Source organism: Gambusia affinis, linkage group LG21 (genome assembly GCF_019740435.1).
Source record: "Gambusia affinis linkage group LG21, SWU_Gaff_1.0, whole genome shotgun sequence".
Classification (NCBI taxonomy): domain Eukaryota; kingdom Metazoa; phylum Chordata; class Actinopteri; order Cyprinodontiformes; family Poeciliidae; genus Gambusia; species Gambusia affinis.
Window position 1 is genome coordinate 10048118 of NC_057888.1, and position 20556 is coordinate 10068673.

Here is a 20556-nt window from a genome sequence, read left to right on the forward strand (position 1 = left end):
CTGTTAATTAAATGAGAAACCCTATAGCTCATATCTGACAATATTGCTTGCTGGTCTGTTAGTAATTTGACAGGTCATAAAAGTACACTGATTGCTTGTTTAAACATTAACTTAAAGGATGAGACTCCTTCTCTACTCTTGAAACCAAAGCTGTCCCTTGTCTTCATTACTTGCTGAGGACCTTAGGACACCATTATGAGCAACTTTGGGCAAATCTTGAAGGAGATCGGGGAATTTGGCTTCTTTCAGAAACGCTTGGTGGCTGCATTATGCATCCCCAGCGTATTTCTGGCGTTTGATGTGATCGGCCAGGTGTTTACAGGTATGAACTTTCCGCACCAGTGTAACACCAACTGGATCTTGGAGCGGGGACCCAACCTGACTGATGAAAGACAAAGAAACCTCACCATACCCACTAACAGAGAGGGAAAGTTTGAAAGCTGTAAAATGTTCACACCTGTAAGTTTGGACCTGGAAACCATTGAAAGGTACGGACTGAATGAAACAACGGGATGCATAAATGGATCGGTTTTTGAGATGCCTAATTTTGCCTCCAGCATTGTGACAGAGGTAAGAAAATCTTGAGCAGCTCAACACAGAGATAAATTTGGCAAATCTGCAATATGCCACATAATTGTCACTGAATGATTGACTGACGCTAAATAAGTGCTGACCTTAGAACTTTGATCTGCTGAAAGTGCATATTTATGACACAAAGTACTTTAAAGTTAGTTGATATATTTTTTTTTGTTTTGTTTTGTTTTGTTTTGTTTTTTAATCTGCCTCGATAGTAAAACAGAACATACAGAACAAATGGCTAAATATATAATAACACACATTTTACACATTTAACACATTGTGTAAAATGTGTATAACACATAACACATTTTACTACATTTTTACAGACTGGCGAGTGCTTGATCTATAAATAACACTTTCAAAAACAACAATACATAATTAAAGGTACTTTAAGGCACTTAATATATATAATTAATTAATTAAGAAAATGACAGAATACATGTAAAAACCTTTGAACAGATTAGAGTCAACAAGATGTTAAACACTGGAGGGAGGCTCAGAGTCTAGAGCCGGGAGATTCCATCCATCTCACTACTTTAAGCTCTAGATACTTGAGATATATGGGATAAAAGGGAAAAAAAACACAAAAGACATTATATGAGGTGTAACTAAGGACATCAAAGAGACATGCAGTAGCATGATGAAGACAGTGGAAGCAGCGTCATAAGATTGCATAAAAGTTGGCAACAAATAAAAAGAAAAGTAAATAATGTTAAACAAAATGCTTTACAACCTGTAATAATGGAGGAGGTAGGTTTCAGAGAAAAGTTATACTTTTTCATCCAATGCCTATGCTCACATAGCCAATCAGGGCAGTAGAGGTCAGGGATGTTGATACCAACTTTTAATTAGAGAATATTTTAAATTAACTTTTCTGCTTACAGTTGTTTCATATTCCTAAGTGTAGTATTCAAATTTGTTATCTCTAGAGTGCTTTTCTAGACCCCTGCTAATAATATTTTGTGATTAGTATTTTCATTTACAGTCTCTTAACATGTTGTTTTTCAGGATTGCCTGGTATTTAGTGTTCTTGTCCCTGGCAAAGAAAATAAAAGTACCCGCAGCATGATTCTGCCAACACCATGTCTGATTCCGGGGATGTAGTTTTGGTTTTTCTCCACACTTAGCTTTTTACATGAAGGTTGAAAAGTTTTGTTTTTTTTCTTCTGATTAGGGAAACTTCTTTCACATTTTTTATCGTTTCAACATGTATAATACCTTTTGAAAAGTGTTGTGTAACCATGTTTATAACAAATTAATGCATCCAAAAAGTGAGATATATCAAAGTAGCTGAAGCAAAAGAATAAAAGGGTTAGAGAAATGAAGTATAACAATTTTTTTCTTTATGTCTCTTCAATGTTGTTGTCAGTTTAACCTTGTGTGCGACAGAAGCAGTTTCATTGAGGCATCTCAGTCTATTTACATGGCCGGTCTTCTGGTTGGAGCTTTTGTTCTGGGACAGATGGCTGACAGGTGATGACCACTTGAGACCAACCATTAACTAGGAAAGAGTTAACAAACAAATTAACTTTTAGGGACATGTGTAACATTTCAGCCTTTCTTTCTGTAGGTTTGGCCGACGTTTTGTGGTCCTGCTGTCGCTCCTCATCTTGTTTGTGTTTGGAGTAGGACTCAGTTTCTCACCCAACATCTATGTTTACATTGCTCTCAAATTTGTTTGTGGCTTCTCAACATCTGGAATTGTTGGAAATGCCTTTGTCATTGGTAGGTTTCACAGTTGAATTTATTGGCAACTTTATTACGAGTGCATAAGCTATACCAATCAATACCCTAATTTCCAGACTATTGAGCAAACCTGAATGTAAGCCTCACCAACTAACTTTAGGAGGCAAAAATGTGCACATAGGCTATATTTGTCTGTAAGCTGTAGATGTCAATGAGATACTTACGTAGAAAGATTTTTATTTATTTTTTTTACATACCCTGCATGCTTTTTCCATAACAGTGCAGCTGCTTAAAAGCAAGAAACGTCAGGAGCTGACCAGAAAAAGCCACTGATCACATCTTCCTCCCACACACTAGAGAACCACTAAAGTAGTCTTCTTCACTATCAGAATTGAACAGCCTCAGTCTCTCTTTCTTTGTTGTTCTCAATGTCACTTTCATTTCACTCTTTCACTCCAACCTTTTGAAAACCTGGAAAAAAGTGTTATATTAGTCTCATCGCAGTATTCAAAGCTTGTGACAAAGGAGCAACTCATAGTCTGGAAGTTATGGCACACAGACAATTGATTTCACACTTTTTATATTCTTTTAAAGGCGGAGAATGGAGTGATTCTTCAAAGTTTGCTCTCTGCACCATCATCTGCCATGCATTTTTTCCTCTTGGACTGATGATACTTTCTGGAATTGCTTTTTTCATCCGTAACTGGAGGATCTTGCAGATGGTGCTCTTCAGCCCTCTTATCCTCGTACTAGGACTCTTCTACTGGTTAGTATTCGTCTGACTGACTCTAAAAGTAGCCATATGTATGATTTTTGCAGTATTAAGTTGAGTAAAAACTAATGTGATTTTATGACATATCACCATGTTAACATGATTTAAAACAACCCGACCAGATTATTTAATTTGAAAAGCTTCTCAACTTTAAAACAGTGTTACCTCAGTAAAACTGATGGGTGGAACTTCTTTAGTTTCCACACCATGTCTGTCTTTTACATAAGCCAGGCAGAGGAGATAGATGCAGACAAATTTCTTTCCTCAAGTGAATGAAACAACCAAAACGAATTAAAGAGATGGATACAATTCTTGTTTCTTAGCAGTTGGTTCAAAGTGTATCATCATTTTAACTCTTTAGTATCAATGGATTCCGTGATCTCATTAATGTGAGGACATGAATGCAAACAACCGAAAGCTACAATGCCTGTAACCAATACCGCAGACTCTTTTTTTATGATTAATAGAAATATGTTGTAGCTTTCAACATGTCATGCAGCTGATAGCAACCACAAAAAATAATAAAACAAACAGCACAGTTTGTGATCCAGACTTATACGTCAACCAGGATTCTCCCAGAGTCGGCTCGCTGGCTCATTACACAGGGCAGAAAGGAGGAGGCTATAAAGGAAGTACGAAGAGCCGCTAAAGTGAACAAGAGAAAAGTGCCAGAGGAGCTGCTAGAGAAAGTGAGTCCCACCAATGACACTCTGACCTCTAATAAAAACCGAACACGTGCTCACTAATCACACCCACAATTTTTTAGCTGGATGGCATGGGCGCAAACAAAAAGGGAACCATGCTGGACATCTTCAGGTTATCATATTTGAGAAAACGGGCTCTCATAATGAGCACTGTCTGGTGAGTATCCATTTGGCACTTTAGTAGCTTTAACTTTATGGGGGTCACTTAATATCTTTGTCACAACTTAACAGGTTTGCGACAAGTCTGATGTACTATGGACTAAGTCTCAATGTTGGCAACTTTGGTCTGGACATTTACCTCACACAGTTCATCTTTGGGTTAGTGGAGGTTCCTGCTCGTGTAGGTATTTTGCCATTCTTACAGTATTTTGGAAGGAAAATTTGCCAAGGAGCAGTCTTGTTGTTTGGAGGTGTTGCTTGCCTTGGCATCCTTGTTATACCAAAAGGTAAAAATCTTGACTTGAAATGTTCTATTTTAAAAAAAATCACAATTATCCTTCTTTATTTTTTGCTACTAGGTCTTTTGATGGTTATGGTTATAAAAAGTCCAGCCCTCATTACAGAAATGCAATTTGTTTGCTCATCAGATCTTCCTGTCGTGATCACAGTTATAGCCGTTCTGGGTAAATTTGCTGCCACTGCAAGTTTTGCCACAGTTTACGTTTATACAGCAGAGCTCTACCCCACCATTCTCAGGTAAGAAAGTAATGACCTGAAGGCAAAACTAAGGATTCATCTTTATCATTTGAGAGAAGACGATAAAGATGGATCTCATCACTTCATCTCATTGAAGTGATGAGACAGCTGACGACTTGATCTTCTGTCCTGCCAGGCAGAACGGCGTGGGTCTGAACTCCATGTGTGCTCGAGTGGCAGGAATCCTTGCTCCCCTGATCCGTCTCTTGGATGTTTACCATTATACCATCCCCATGTTGATTTATGGCATCGTCCCCATCGTGACTGGAGGTCTCTGTGTGCTTCTACCTGAAACTCGCAACGCCGAGCTGCAGGACCTTGCTGAAAACAAGTGAGTTTGCACATCCACCCCGCCCCCACCAGTTGGCTTATGTTGATAGCTAATCACTCAATTCTGTTTATAATTTCAGAAAATTATCTGATGAAATCACAGAGAAGGGATCCTGTACTCAAGAAGATAAAGAAGAAAAGAGTACAAAATTGTGATTGTTTCGGAGGTTACTGACATTATGACTATCTGATTTAGGAGTTATGTGTTTTTATAGAGTTAACTGTAGAGTTTATCATTTGAATTATGTGTCACATTTTATTCGTTGTTACAATCTTAATTTTTTTGACAGTACAAAGATAATGGGTCACTAAGTACTTTTAGTACTTTTTTATCTTTTCTTTTAATGATATGTAAATGTTAATATGTGTCTTTGGCAGTTATGTGTAATATAACAGAAAAGCAGTGAAAATAAAACAAATTCTGCCCACCTGTGTGATACATTTAAGTCCTAAACAGGTCTACATACGTATTTTATTATTAGCATACATATGTATTATAAACCATTGAGAAAAGACGGAGCAATTATTTTGACACTAATCATTTAGTTGTTTATTGTTATAAGCAGAAAACAGTCATTGTGAGACATTATGATTGATTATTACACATATAACTGACATTTGCAAGCCCTGAACACTAAGTTCCTTTTAGTGACTCTGACCTCAAGAATAACATTATAAAAAGTAGTTGTTAGATAAGATAAAAATGTATTTCCTGTTAAATACTATGTAGGCATAGCACATTTGCATTAGTGGAACTAATGTTTATGGTTAGTGCTGTAGGGTTAGAGCAACTACTTGTTCAGTTAGCGGTCCCTGCCACTGCATATGTGCATATGTAGGTCTGATCATGTTTTTTATCTGTCAGAAATAAAGAGAGCATCTCTGATCCTGGAGGCCAAGTTAGCAGCTGGATGGTGCAAGGAAGCATTTCAAAAGCTTCCTGGTTTATGAGATCTACATAAACCACTAAACCACTCAACACTAAGACATGCAATGAAAACATTTTTTGCGGAAATTATGAACAAAAACCTTAATAATGCTCGAGCTATACTTGCAACAATTGTCAAGACCAAAACCCTCCTGTGACTGAACCATCTGAACTTCACTGAAGGGTCTTCAATGAAGTTGACAACTTATGGCAGAGAAAATGTAAAAAAATTACAGGGTTAATCTGCACATTTGCACCACATCCAGTAGCAAACCAAACAAATGCAGAATAAAAGACCCAATTCCAACTACTCAAATATAAACGCTTAGAAGAAATTATGAGTCAATAAAACTCAAGTTCCTCACTTCAGCAACATGGTTGTACTGAAAGCAGTTGTCTCTGACTGCATCTGCTGTTTTGGCAAAGAAACACCTTAGTTGCTGTTTCTTAATGACAAGAAAATCGTAATGCTTCCTAGCTAATTTTCTGCTAATTGAAACTTTTAATACTGGCACAGAGCGCTAGATGGCATGGTATTACACAGTTATTAACAGATTAAATTATGGGTTGCAGTGAGGCTTGTTTCTCACTTTAAAAGTACCTTTTTAAAAATAACCTTTAATCATGTATTAAACATGCTTTTCATTAAGCACACATTTCTGTCTTAAATATGTTAGCTGGTCTGATAATACTCTGATCATTTAACAAACTAAGTCATGTTTTCATTAACTACAAGCTGTATAGTAACAATGTATAGTATAGTAACAATGTATCCATTGTTACTATAATTATCTAATTATTGCAGCTCTGTGCAATACTGATGTACTGTATGACAGACCAAAACTGGCCTATCAGTGAACAGGAAGGGTTGTGAATAATGTCAATTTTCTGTGCCATTTTAGAATTGGAGTCTATGGTTGTAGTTTGGCAATGGCAGCAGACAAAGAGAAGGAACCGATTCAGTCCGTGTTGGTCATGTAAATAGTGGGCTTTGAAATAAATTAAGTTGGAGCAAGAGAACTGTTTAAGACATTTCATTGCTGACAAAGGTGCCGTACTCCTCAAAGGATTTGGCAACAGCCTAATTTTCCATTTGGCTCTGTTAATAACAGAAGAGGTGGCCAGGCTGAATGCTAGAGAAGCACACAAATTTATAGCCTGATCTCATAGCGTAACTTTTGTGACACTTCATAAGATAATGTTCTGTTGAAAAATAATTTTAGCTATCAAATCAAATTGCATTTATCAGTTAATTAGACACTTGAGTAAACAAAGTAGTGAACTGTCTTTCATTTGTTGTGGGGTTTTTTTTCATGATGATAGACAAATAGACAAATTCAGAGACTGCAATTTGTATCTATACATTATAGTTGTCTTAAAACATATCACACACCTTTAACCTCATCAAAAAAGCTCATAAACATAACAGCTTTCATCTTGCCTTACTCCTTATCTTATCTTATCTCAAAGGGAAGAGTTAATGCTCAAGTTCAGTCATTACACTGTAGGTGTGCCGTGGAAAAAATGTTATGACTTGTGAACTACCAGAGTGAAAGTAACTATAACTATAACAGATGACAGATAATCAAAACTTCAGCAAGATACAATAACATTTAAAGAACAAACAGGAGCACAATGAATAGCTTCCCAGGCATGGATAATTACTTCACTGTGATTCAGATTTCAGCTGAACTCACACATACCTGGTACTTAAACCCACCCTGTGAAATCTGATGACACATAGGCGTAAATACTGATATGAATACAATAGTTTCTAAAAGACAGAAGTAAAACCTTAAAAGTAACATTTCTGCTTGTTTTGAGTCATAATTATTAACTAAAACCTTAAAGTTTATTAATGATTGTTGGTAAAAATAAACACTGCATTGTAGGGGCTCTATGGATCAACAGTCCGCAGGGTGGTTTACGGGTGAGTTAGTTTTCTCTTCTGTGTAAAGTTCATTTAGATTTTTGAAGCTGACTCTACCTGCTGTGGTCATTGAATTGGAAAATATGCCGAGTCAATCCCGTTTCTATTCCCTAGGTCTGTTGCATGCTTACCTGTTTACATGTTTACATTCACCAAAGTGTTGCTCTAGTTTTAGTCATCATGGCTTTTGGTGGCCTAAAAATGCCACAAGCTGCAAGTGCGTCTCTAAATGAGTTGAGAAAGTTTTCATGTGATCACACATAAACATTTACTCAACGGCTGTGTCACAAACTGTTAGCAAATTGTGTGACATTGACTACCACTTGCATGCTAAATGTCTGGTTCTTTAGTTAGGAAGAGGTGCACACATTCATGTTTGAAAACAAAATATTATATTTTAGAGCCAGCAAACCTTTAAATCTTCAAAGTATGAAGCATGAAAACACAGAAAAGTGTTTTTAGTTAAGTTCTCAAAACCAGGTATTCACTTCTATATATGGGTTATGACATATTTTATCCTGCTGCACCTTTTAGAATTTCATCATTGTCTTTGGCAAAGAATGCACTAAATCAAATACCTGCACAGCTATTTATTGAAACAGGAAAATGTGAACACCTTGGAAACTATAATGTATTCTGAAGATATTTTAAATCTGTACTGGAAGACCCTCTGCATAAATTATTGGTTTAGCAGAAGTGCTACGTATATAATATTTATGAAAAAGCTTTAACATAAATTCTCTGTGTTCATAATTTGTAAATATGTATTTATTGTGTTGTTACATTGAAAAAAGGTCTTGTGGCCATTTGTTATTTGGATTTGAACTAGTTCAAACTAGTTATTGGTTTTATTATGACTGATTATTAAGCCATCTGTGTGTGAGAACAACATAGTAGATATGATGAATAAGATATTTAAATAATGTTCTGTTATTCATTATGATTAGTCGTAAATAATGTTCAGCCAATAGTTTGCATAAATTATTTCTTTTGACTTCATTGTTTGGATAAAAGTGATAAAAATGTTAGAATACCAAGTGTTTAGAAGAAACCTATAATTTGCATGAATATCTGATGGCAATATGCTGAACGTGTGAAATCACAACATCTGCCTTTCCTTGTAGGCCCAACCAATGTTGAAACAAAGTTTAAACTACTGTGCCAGCATGGAAATATTCAGATGTACAGCTGTGAATATTCAGCTGAATATGATATGCTTGTAAAACTAATTAATAATGTATTTTTAATTTATTGATCCAGTCTTTTTCGCTCATAACACAGCTTTATGAAAACATGGTTTTAATCTTTTGGATTACTATCTGTGTTATTTCCCACTCAGTGACATTTTATTGCTGTCATAATAACTGTTGTTCCCCTCAAAAGAGTTACAAAGGCAGTTACAAGGACTATCTTATTTGTGGTTAGTTAAATATTAAACCTATCTCTACTGTGTACATCAGTGAGAAGCCTCTGTTAAACATACTACATGCCAAGATGAGCAGCTTCGGCGATGTCCTGAAGGAGGTCGGGGAGTTTGGTTTGTTTCAGAAAAGCTTACTTGTTGCTTTACGTATACCCAGCATTTTCCCGGCTTTCGATGTTAGCAGTCAGGTGTTTGCGGGGCTGAGCTTCTCTCACTACTGCAACACTGACTGGATCTTGGAGAGAGGTCCAAGCTTGACAAAAGATACAGGAGCCTCACCATCCCAGTGGAAAAGGACGGGAGATTTGAAAAGTGTATCATGTTCACCCCCGTGGATCTGGATTTGGAAGCTATTGAAACATATGGCCTTAACAGGACAACAGAATGCATCAATGGCTGGGACTATGAGGTTCAACAAGGAGACTCGAGCTTTATCACAGAAGTAAGCAAAAATCCATTATTTTCTTGCAATCTTGCATTCCTCCTTATAATTCTTAGTGCATTTTTATCTTCATCTGTAATAACAGTTGCTTTTGTCTACAGTTTGATCTAGTTTGTGGCAAAAGTGGGTTAATCGAGGCATCGCAGTCCATCTTCATGGCAGGTGTCCTCATTGGATGTTTGGGGCTATTTCTGACAGGTAATACATTTCTTTTTACCTCACCATTTTTTACTCATGTAAACCTGACCCTATCCACACATTGTGGGAAATAATGTTTTTATTTTTATCTTAATCAATATACTGAGGCAATTTTTATTTTAGTGTGTATGTGATGTTAGATTCATCAGATTTTAGACTCTTTCAGGGCTTCTACACAGTCCTGACAAGTTTGGAAAAGTATGGTAGTTCTTTTTGTCATATTCCAGGCTTGACTAAGTTTGGGTGGAAGGAGAAACTGAGGGAAAAATGGCCGAATTGACAGACTTCACTTCTTACTGCCCAATTTAAAAGTCTGGGTCTGTATTCATTTTAACTGAAAGATAAAAGAGGCACTTTTTATCTTAATTTAAATCTAAATTACTTATCCTTTTGATTTTTCACGGCACAACTTGAATTTCATAACATTTGGGGTTTTGAGAGGTTTTGAGAAAGCTCACATTCAAAAATCAAGAGAGGAATAATTTCTACATTTTCAACTCTACACCTTCTTAGATGTTTGTGGGGTGCTTTTGGGATGCAAAAGAAATATGCACTTTTATGAAAGTACAATACAAACAAACAACTAACTAATTAGTATATCTGTATTGTTATAACAGAGAGAAATTCTGATAGTAAATAATGAAGTGCTTTAATTTGAAACATTTCTAAGGGGTTGTTTCCATTAAGCTCCTTAATGTGTATTTGTGCAATGCAGCCCAAACATAACATTATTTGTTCAGATAGAAAAAATTTTATTTTAGATGCCAGCTCACATCAAGTCATTTCAAACTCAATAAACAAAATTTCAACTAGACATTGAAAACTTTCACTATATGTGTAACAAAGAATACAGACAACACTGTCCAAATCATATTAACTTATCTGTCAACCTTTTTTAAACAGCATCTTCTTTCATTTTCTAGGGAAGTAACATTACCGCCACCTAGTGGTATATTTGTTCCTTACTTTCATCCACAGAATTAGATGCACTAAGCATCATCAGATCCAACAGCCTGTTAGCTTTTTTCTGAGTTGTTTCAGTAGCTGTAGATAAATTTGATCGGGTTAAAAAAGGATAAAATTCAAATCAAAAAGATACGTCTAAAAATGACTGTGAAAATTCTTTTTCACAAAAATGTAAACATGTTAGTGTATTAGAATGTTTACTTAATTACTAGAAAATGGAATGTCCTATTTTCTATGGTGCAACATATATATATATATATATATATATATATATATATATATATATATATATATATATATATATATATATATATATATATATATATATATATATATATATATATATATATATATATATATATATATATATATCATGATAGATATCCCCTTATAAAAACTAAAAGTGAGTTTTATTAAAAAGTAAACTATTTTGTAAAATAACAGCAAAAGACAAAGAAGTCAACCAATCAGAGCTGTAATAAAGCCAAAACTGCAAACAAAATACAGGAATATATTTTTACATTACATACATATTACTTTTTTATTTTAAATTTAATTATTTGTTTATATGCATCTCTTAATACATTTCTAATATTGCACCAAAAAGGCTTAAATAAAAAATTCACAGAATGTGCCACCTTTTGTCCAATTATTTCTCAAAATAATCTATCAATAGATTAATCGAAAACTAAAGTAATCGTTACTTGCAGCCATAATTTACTTTAGAATGATGTCAAAAATGATAAATTATAAAATTATAGTTCCATTCCCTGTACTAAATACATACTTCTCTGATACATAGATGATGCACATAGTGGGTGTCCTAAATATACACTCCACTGTCCAGTGACTAGACAATTCGTATTGTCTAGTCAGAACATTAACTATATGAAGGGTTCCTTTTCTGCTCTAATTAGAAAATTAAGGAATGGAACGGTGGGGTATCTATGCTGCACTGAAGATGCAGAAGAGAAGCTATGATTTGCAACTTTTATTTCCTGTTTAATAACAGAAATGAAAACTAACAACTATATCTGAGCCACAATAGCTCACAGATGCTTTTACTTAAGAATATGAAAAGTAAAAGCATATATTCTGAGAGAGATTTGACTGTAAGTAAATTATTCTATCATAGAAGAGCTGAATGTTGGTCATTTGTGAAATTATTAATGGTAGTAGTAATAATGAATAGTATCTTATGTGACTGATGGAAGGCTTGAGAGAAGGATTACTGCCGATCAAAGGAAGTTAGAAAATTAGACCGAGACTAAGAAGGCATGAGCCATTTTTTAATCTTCTGCCCACTTGTTTTTCCAAATGATCTGTCTTTTGAAACATGTTACGTGTTCTTATTGTTAGGGGTTACAATAATCATTTTCTCACAGCTTTCAATCTGCTTGAAAGAATGATAACTATCAACAGGACAATGAAGTGTCATTCCAGAGTTGTCGATGTTTTGGCAGGTCCATTATTGACTACAGGGGTTTCTCCAGATCCGGTGAAGGGACGGTGCTAGGTGGATTCTTTTAAAGCTGTAACTGCTTTTAGTGTGTTTCATTGCAACTAAAGTTTTTGCCTTCTTTTCAAGTTTACACTTTTTAATACTTTCTCCGATTGCAAAAAAAGTTAACTCTTCTCCTCTGGTATCAACTGCGTTTCAACACGCATGTATTGAAGTATTGATTCTGCTGTTTCTTTTGATCAGCTCTGTGTTGTTGCACCTATGGGAGTAAGAATACATTTGGCTGGTGAAATTTGATCATCTTCATTGACCTAATTTAAATATTAAGGGTGTTTTCTTCAACCTAAAACATCCCCCTTATTTCAGTCTGATAATATGTCAGATAGAGGTAAGTGGTATTTTATGGGGGAATTTGCAACTTGTTCCTGCAGTCCTGATGACAAATAACTAAATGTTTTTGTACCTTTCTTGATTTAGACAACAGAATAGGCTGACTTGAAATTCTAAGCTAATATTTGGGTTGTATTTATTGGCAGCAGTTGGATTGGTGTGGATACTATAGCTCTAAAGAGATTTTTACTCTTTCTTGTTATTTAGTTGATTTAACTCCATTTTGTTTGAACTCTTCACTTGCATTGTTTACAGAAGAGTAATTTCTTTAACACTTGTGTTATCAATCATTCTAACAGTTTGGCTGTGTTGCATTTTATTGTTCTTGGAAAGATCATGAAGTAATAAGAACTGAGGACATACCATTTCCTTTTTTGGCTTATCTTTGCTATGCTTGGCTAATTATTAAGTGTGCTTAAGCGTGGCTTTAGTGTCCCTACTCCTCCTTCAGGTCCTCAAACTGCTAATGGATGAGCCACATGCCAAGATGAGCAGCTTTGGAGAGGTCCTGAAGGAGATCGGGGAGTTTGGTTTATTTCAGAAAAGCTTACTTATTGCGTTGTGCATACCCAGCATTTTCCCAGCTTTCGACGTGACAAGCCAGGTGTTTACGGGAATTGGTTTCCCACATCACTGTAACACTGACTGGATTTTGGAGAAGGGGCCAAACCTAACCAAAGAGAGGCAGAGAAATCTTACCATCCCCGTGGATGAGAACGGAAGATTTGAAAGCTGTAAAATGTTCACCCCCGTGAATCTGGATTTGGAAACGATTGAAAAGTATGGTCTTAACGGGACAACAGGATGCATCAGTGGCTGGGACTATGAGGTCCAACCTGGTGTTTCCAACATTGTGACAGAGGTAAAAAATAAAAACAAAACTAATAAGGTGGAGTTGAAGCCAGTTATTTAAATTCAGAATTTAAAAAGACACAAAAGTTGTGTTTTTTTCTTAACCAAAGCCAGCTGGGATTTTCAAGGGTTAAATCTAAGAAATAAACTTATTTTGGTTTTGGAACTTGTTTTGTAAAATGACTGCACCAATCTCTGACAAAAGCTGAAAAATAGAGTATAATTATCTTCAGCAGGCAAGCCCAATGTAAGGCCTGAGGGTCATTTGCTCTGCATTGGGGGATTTTGTGCGGCTCCTTTCCAGTATAAAGGAGCCACCCTTCCAGTGAAATCTTGACTTAACAGCACAAGCAGAAAGGAATCTTTTTGTCATTTTATTTTTTGAAGGTGAGTAAGAAAACTATATCCCCATATTTGGATCAACAAATCTGAAAAAACAACTTTAGGAATTTCTGAAGAGGTTTGAAAATCATGCACTTGAACCTTTATAGTACTTAGACAAAATGATTTTCAAATTTGTTTTATTCATTTTTTTTCTACAGAAATCAGAAAATGAAATATGGCATGTATCGTTTTCTTATATGCAGATGTTTGGAGTTTGGACCCTACGAGTCCTAGTTTGAAGTCCTCAATGAAGAAAGGAGATACTTCAAAGAGCTAGATTGTAGTGCAGATACACATAGGGAGGAGTCCTTAATTACTGAAGATATAGTCAGACAAAAACGGAAGTTAAAGGCAATGATCATGTGGGTTTTTTTCATGGTTTATTCAAATATCTGCCTTCAACAGTACATCTGTATTTCTCTTGCATACTTTGCAGGTTATTCTTATCTATCTTTATATTGTCTGTCCCTTCTCTGTAACGATTGCTCCTTTTTACAGTTTAATCTGGTTTGTGACAAAAGTGGTTTAATTGAGGCATCACAGTCCATCTACATGGCTGGTGTTCTGGTCGGTTCGTTGATGTTTGGGGCAATTTCTGACAGGTATTACTTTTTTTAAAAACATCAGCAGATCTGTTGCCAGAGCAGGCTTTACAAATTTAAGATAATTCCAAATCCAAGCCAAATTATGTTGCATTCTTTAAAAATCTCAAACAGGGTTCTGAATTCCAGTCAGTGATTAATGAACACAAGCTAAAACTGAAAAGGCTGTTTCTAGAGAGTTGTGATCAACAGACAATATCTCTCTGAACATCAGAACTAATCTCAGACTAGATAAGCGGCGCAAAGGTCTTAAATGGGTATTCCATAACACCACCATAGAAATGCATCCTGAAGAACACATCAGGTTTATGCCCATCAAATCTATCCCACATTTGTTATTGTTTAAACCAGATTGCCAGCTGAATTTAAAAAAGAAAAACAAAACAAAAAAAAACTTAAATTTGTTTGACTTACATTGAATACTTTTTTTTTCAGAATGTTTCTTTGGACAGTTTCCTCAACAGTGTTAATTTCTGCATTTCAAAAATCACATGTAACATTACCTTTACATGTTACTGCTCTGCATCTTCAAGATCTGAACGAAATTTGAAAAAGCAGTTTTTAAACGTCAATTTTTATGGTTGACAAAACTGCAACAAACTTCCAGATCACTGTGAAACCAAAATACATACTAGTAGTTCTTTTAAATCTTTGATTAATAAAAACTGGATCTTTAAAGTAATATTTAGTCATAGCAATGCAATTTTTTGTTTGTTTATTGAGTTATGCTTTTTTTTATGTAAAGAACCTTGAATGTTGCTAAAATGTGCTCTGCAGGTAACCTTGAAGATGATACTGGCAAAAAACAGATGTATTGCATTTGCCATACTAAAAAGTAGAGCACAACCTAGCTAATTTAGAAAGTGTTAAAATCGACTGTTCCTCTCTTTAGGTTTGGCAGAAGATTTGGGATCCTTCTTTCAGTTTTCGTCCTGCTGTTATTCAGTGTCAGCACAGCTTTCTCACCAAACATCTACGTTTACATGACTCTCAAATTTTTATGTGGAACTGGTGTTGTTATCATGAACACATTTGTGATGGGTAGGTTTATCGTTTTGTTTCTCCTTTATGTTCAAGAGTATTGTTCTGTGTCCTAATATCAGAAACAGCAATATTGGCAAGTTTTATTTTATTATTATTATTTTTTAAGTATCAAACTATTGAGACTTATAAATGTAACATCAAGCCTATTTTACCAAATGTATTCACTTCTGATCCACTTTTTAGTGGTGGAATGGACAGATCCTTCAAAATCAGCTCTCTGCACAATGTCCATCATGAGCTTCTTTTCAGTAGGACAGATAATTTTATCTGGGATTGCTTATTTGACAACAAACTGGAAGAACATGCAACTGGTGCTCTTTAGCCCTCTTGTCGTTGTCCTGGTGACCATGTTATGGTGAGCAGATGGTACATTATTCTTAAAGAAACAGATTTTACACCATAAAATTCTGTTCAAGGAAATTTAGGGTTCAAACTGAACAAATTTCTTTTCTCCCAGTTTTCTTCCAGAGTCAGCCCGATGGCTCGTGTCTCAGGGCAAGAAGGAGGAGGCTATGAAGGAGCTCCAACGGGCCGCCAAAGCCAACAAGAGAAATGTAACAGCAGATCTGCTTGATAAGGTCTTTCTTCCACAATTAAACTTTAACTAAACCAGATTTAGAAAGTATTTGGGTTGATGTGAACAGTTTCCACCAACTCTTTTCAAATTTTTTAGATCAATGTGGAGCCTTCTCCGAACAGAAAGAACATGGTGGACATTTTCCGAATATCCTACTTAAGAAAGAATACTGTAATCATGGCCTTTAACTGGTGTGTTCTATTTAAAAATTGTTCACATCTGTAATCACTACCAAATAGACATGGAAACTAAATATATCTGATTCCAGGTTTGCAGCAACTTTTCTGTTTTATGGACTGAGCCTAAATATCGGAAGTTTTGGCCTAAACATCTACCTCACGCAGCTCATCTTTGGCTTCATTGAAATTCCTGCCAACATGGCCAGCTTGACTCTGATTCAGTGCTTTGGGAGAAGAATATGTGAAGCAGGTTTCCTGGTCTTTGGTGGGGTTTCTTGTTTGGTGGCCATTATTGTCCCAAAAGGTAGCTTTAAAGTCATGTTATATAAAGTACGTTGTTGCTATAAAGTGTAAAACAGTTTTGCACCCCTATGTTTTGTATCTTGTACCAATCAGATCTTCCAGCGGTGGTGACTGTCATAGCAATGCTGGGAAAATTTGCTGCTACAGCTGCCTGCAGCACAGCTCATGTCTATACAGCTGAGTTATACCCTACAGATTTAAGGTAACTTTCTTTCTTCTGCCTTTGCTCCACAATCTATAATAATCTCCTCCTAGAGATTAGCTGCTAAAAAACCGTTAGCAAATACAGTCACCATTGAAATAGCCATTTGTGTCGGGTCTAAGGTCGCTAGTAAAAGCGTAGCATGGTCTAAAAATGTTATAAAGGTAGAAGAAAAATAGCAATGTAACCAAACCTTTTAAGTACCTCAAGACATTGACTCAAAGTAGAAATTAGATCAGGACAGTGTTGAAGCATATCCGTTTCTAATGCCATCATGTACACCAAGAAAGATTGAGATGCAAAATAATTAACCACAGTAGCACCTGTGCCAGGGTGCAAATATTCCGAAGAACAAATATTCTGAACATATTTCAATATGTGGAACTTAACAATGCAGACTTACAGTAGCTGTAAACGGCTTTGATTTGGTCCGATTGTTCTGTTTTGTAGACATAGTGGAGTCGGCTTCAACGCCATGTGTGCTCGTGTGGCTGGCATACTCTCACCACTGGTCAGGCTCTCGGAGGTCTACCATTATAGTGTTCCCATGGTGGTGTATGGCATCATCCCAATGGCTGCTGGCGGCTTCTGCTTGCTGCTGCCCGAAACACTCAATGTTGAATTTCAGGAGGTCACAGTGATGGAGTAAGCTGAATACAACAAAAATTTCTATAAGTGATGCAATTGATACATTAAAGACTAACTTTATGGCACGTGGTCCTTTCCTGTTTTTTTGTAGACATAGAATAAATGGACCACAGGAGGACCAACGCTGCACTGAAGACACTGTCAAGAGTTCATAAACTGTAATGTTGATCTTGGTTGTCTTATGCCAGCCTAACCATGCTTTAAGCTTCTCCACCGTCTACAGTTTCTTTGCCTTTATGTTTGTGGTTGTTCAATAAAGTGCTCTAACAAACGTCTGAGGTCTTCACAGAGAAACTGGATTTATACTGGTGACTTTATTGCATTTGGCTGGATATTAATTTGAGAGACTAAAGTAGAAGGATGCTAGATAAAAATGCCACCCTTTTCTGATTCGTTATAAAAATGCCTAAAAACCTTTTTTTCCATTAAGTAACTGTGACCTACTTCCTAAAATCCCAATAAAAACATGAATGTTGTGAGAAAACATACAAAAGTCAAAGAGATACAAATACTTTTTCAAGGGACTGTCTTTAGACACAGTTTAATGTTGTGTTCAAGTTGTACTCAGGACTGGGAAATTTCAACATTCTAGTCAAAACTCCCAAGTTATAACTCATAAGGTGGACTGCGCACTCCAATATGGCCGCTCCTTAAATCAACCGCAATAAGATGTGATGAATTCGTATTTATTTTACAAGACACACGAGAGAGTCCGTCTTAAATCAGTGATGCATGTAGTGCCTGCAACTCTAAACCAAACAAATTAAAAATGGTTATTGCTTATGGAAAGTAAAGCTAAAAATGTTTGTAAGCAATATTAATGCGCGTCGCCATGTTGCAATCCTGACTTTTTATCTAGAACGCTGTTACCTCCGGTCTGCCGTCAAACATAGCTCAGAGTTCCCACTTACTAAGTAACTGCAATGCAGCACCAGTGGCAGTCTTAATAAATAATAAAAAAGACAAAAGTCTAAGATGCAGATATACTAATTATTTTAATGAAACAAAATAAGAGAAACATGCCTGAACTCCAAAATAATCAAAAAGAAATGGAAATACTGAACAAAAACAGAAAAGCAAATCATATAACGACCTCAATTAGTCCTAGACAAACATTGTTTACTCTTTTATCTGTTCAGTTGCTACAGTTTTGTTAGACGGTGTGGAAAAAGGACAGAAGATCGAGAAAAGAACAAAGCCACAAGATCATCTCCACTTGAAGCCAGACTCAGTCTACACAAAGCACACACAAACACAATCGCATAAGGCTCGATCATAAAAGTCCTGACCACCTTAGGGCTCAGTCTGAGACCATCAGCAAGTGATGAAAGACAGGATCACTGCTTTTTGTTCCCTCACCTGCGTAAGTTTCTTTCAGGAATTTTTATGTGAAACTAGGACATATATCTAAATCAAAATCACCTCCTAAATCCCACCAAAAAATAAAAATAGAAAATAAAGATTAAAAAAAATACACTTGGTCATTTGTGATTTAAGGCTTGCACATAGGTTTACATCTTCACAGGCAAAACATAAAGCTTTTCTCTTAGTTTTCTTTGATGGCAACCAAAAATGGCATCTGGAGAGTTGTGACAATACATCATCATCTAATTAAATAGATAAACCGCACCAGTCTTTACCGTTCATATACAATACACAAGTTTCTCAGACTGGATCAATAATGCAAGAAAATGGGCTTTTCCAACTGTTTACAATTAAGTTTTTATTTATGAGCTGTAAGAAACAAAGATGAAAAAGCATGTGAGAGTGACTGTAAACGGCCCCCAGCTGGGGTTTAATGAGCGGTGGCGACAATTCTTTAAGATTTTGGAAACTCAAAGTGATTTAGGACTCAAGTTCAAAATTGTCAAGGACATTAACCTTTTCCAATAGGAAATTATGAACAAACATCATATTTGACAAATTGTTGCTGACATCAAGGCCTTCAAAAGTATACAACCCCAAGCCAAGAACCAATCGCCACATTTGAAGAACGTACAATCATGTCGTGAGACACAAACCCAAGGCAGAGTGAAACAGCATGAAAATAAAACCAAATGACATTATTTACATCCTCAGGTTTCAGTCAAGTATTTATTTTCAGTCATGTTAAATTAAATGTTAAATTCAGAAACTAATACCAGACAGTGAGAAGAGTTCACCAGCTCCACTTTCACTTCCAACTAAATAGAACAAAACAAAAAAATGTCAAGAAGGCTTTTGGATTATTTTTTTTTTCTGGTGATGGTCTGAATTAACTGGAGTTCTTCAGAGCACAGTTTTAAATATCAGAAGTATAAATCACTGTAAATGTATATCTTTAATATGAGCCATAAGGGCAGTTGTCCATGGGAGCTATAGAAAGGGGGCATCACATAAAAAATATATATTAAAAAAAACAAACATAACTTATCTGTCACTTGCACCCTAAACAAGTTTTCTGTTGCTTTTATACATATTAAGTCAATGTGAAATTGGTTGGCCACTATTGACGCTGAGGATAGCAGCACTGGGTTTTGTTCTTTATGAGGAACTGCATTGCATTATATACTAGATTAAGACTGATGATAGATACTTTCATTTCAGTTGGTTGGAAAAGAGTGAGGTTGCCCAAGCTGCCATTTGTGCAAGAACCATCACCAACTCAGCATAGTGTTTCTTTTTAAACAAACACTTGTATGTTAGTTGAGAATTTGCATTTTTATTTGTCCAGTGACCTTAATAATCAAATAATTAAGCAAAGTATCAAGAGTTCATCAAGATTCATGTAAACCATAAAGCCTTCAGTTATTATACACAATTTAAGTAAATCTTAAATTGACTGCTTAAAACAACCAAAACATGCGTTCACACGAGTTTGATATACGTTGTAGCATTGTAGAAATGTGTGTTTATATATATATATATATATATACACACACACTTTGAACTTTCAAGAAATAAATCCTCCTTGTGGGCACATGTTTAGGACAAAAATATTTTATACCTTTAAATCCACTGTGACACAAAGTTCCTGAGAAATTAACATATTAATATTAACACATTACCCATTTGCATGAGCCAGTTGAGCTGAAATTGCAAACAGAACCGGGTTGTTTTGCTGTATTTAAAATGAACCGTGGAGGTAACTTTCTCAACTATAAATCTTTGTCATTTTCATATTTGGTATGAAAATGAGATGAACTGTATAAATCATTTTTGACATTCCATTTTTAAATGAAAATAGTAGCAGTTAGATATATTTTCAAAACTCTCGAGA

The 20556-nt window shown here is 35.6% G+C and overlaps 2 protein-coding genes across 5 annotated transcripts; both read left to right on the forward strand.

Moving 5' to 3' along the window:
• Positions 1-179: 179 nt before the first annotated feature.
• Positions 180-5063, forward strand: LOC122824579 (solute carrier family 22 member 13-like). Of its 4 annotated transcripts, XM_044105390.1 has the most exons (10): positions 180-570; positions 1949-2052; positions 2150-2304; positions 2860-3031; positions 3606-3726; positions 3804-3898; positions 3973-4187; positions 4329-4437; positions 4574-4768; positions 4848-5063. In XM_044105390.1, exons 1-10 carry the CDS (start codon positions 196-198, stop codon positions 4921-4923), a joined length of 1617 nt encoding a protein of 538 aa, XP_043961325.1. In that variant the 5' UTR covers positions 180-195; the 3' UTR covers positions 4924-5063. The 4 variants fall into 4 exon arrangements, with proteins under 4 accessions (XP_043961325.1, XP_043961324.1, XP_043961326.1 ...); XM_044105389.1 differs by having other exon boundaries at positions 3973-4437; XM_044105392.1 differs by having other exon boundaries at positions 516-570; positions 1969-2052; positions 3973-4437.
• Positions 5064-12869: 7806 nt separating this feature from the next.
• On the forward strand, positions 12870-17572 carry LOC122824580 (solute carrier family 22 member 13-like). Its single transcript, XM_044105393.1, has 10 exons — positions 12870-13368; positions 14241-14344; positions 15237-15385; positions 15572-15743; positions 15846-15966; positions 16062-16156; positions 16234-16448; positions 16541-16649; positions 17100-17294; positions 17389-17572. The coding sequence occupies exons 1-10, from the start codon at positions 12973-12975 to the stop codon at positions 17450-17452; spliced, it is 1620 nt and encodes a 539-aa protein (XP_043961328.1). The 5' UTR covers positions 12870-12972; the 3' UTR covers positions 17453-17572.
• The last annotated feature ends 2984 nt before the right edge of the window (positions 17573-20556 follow it).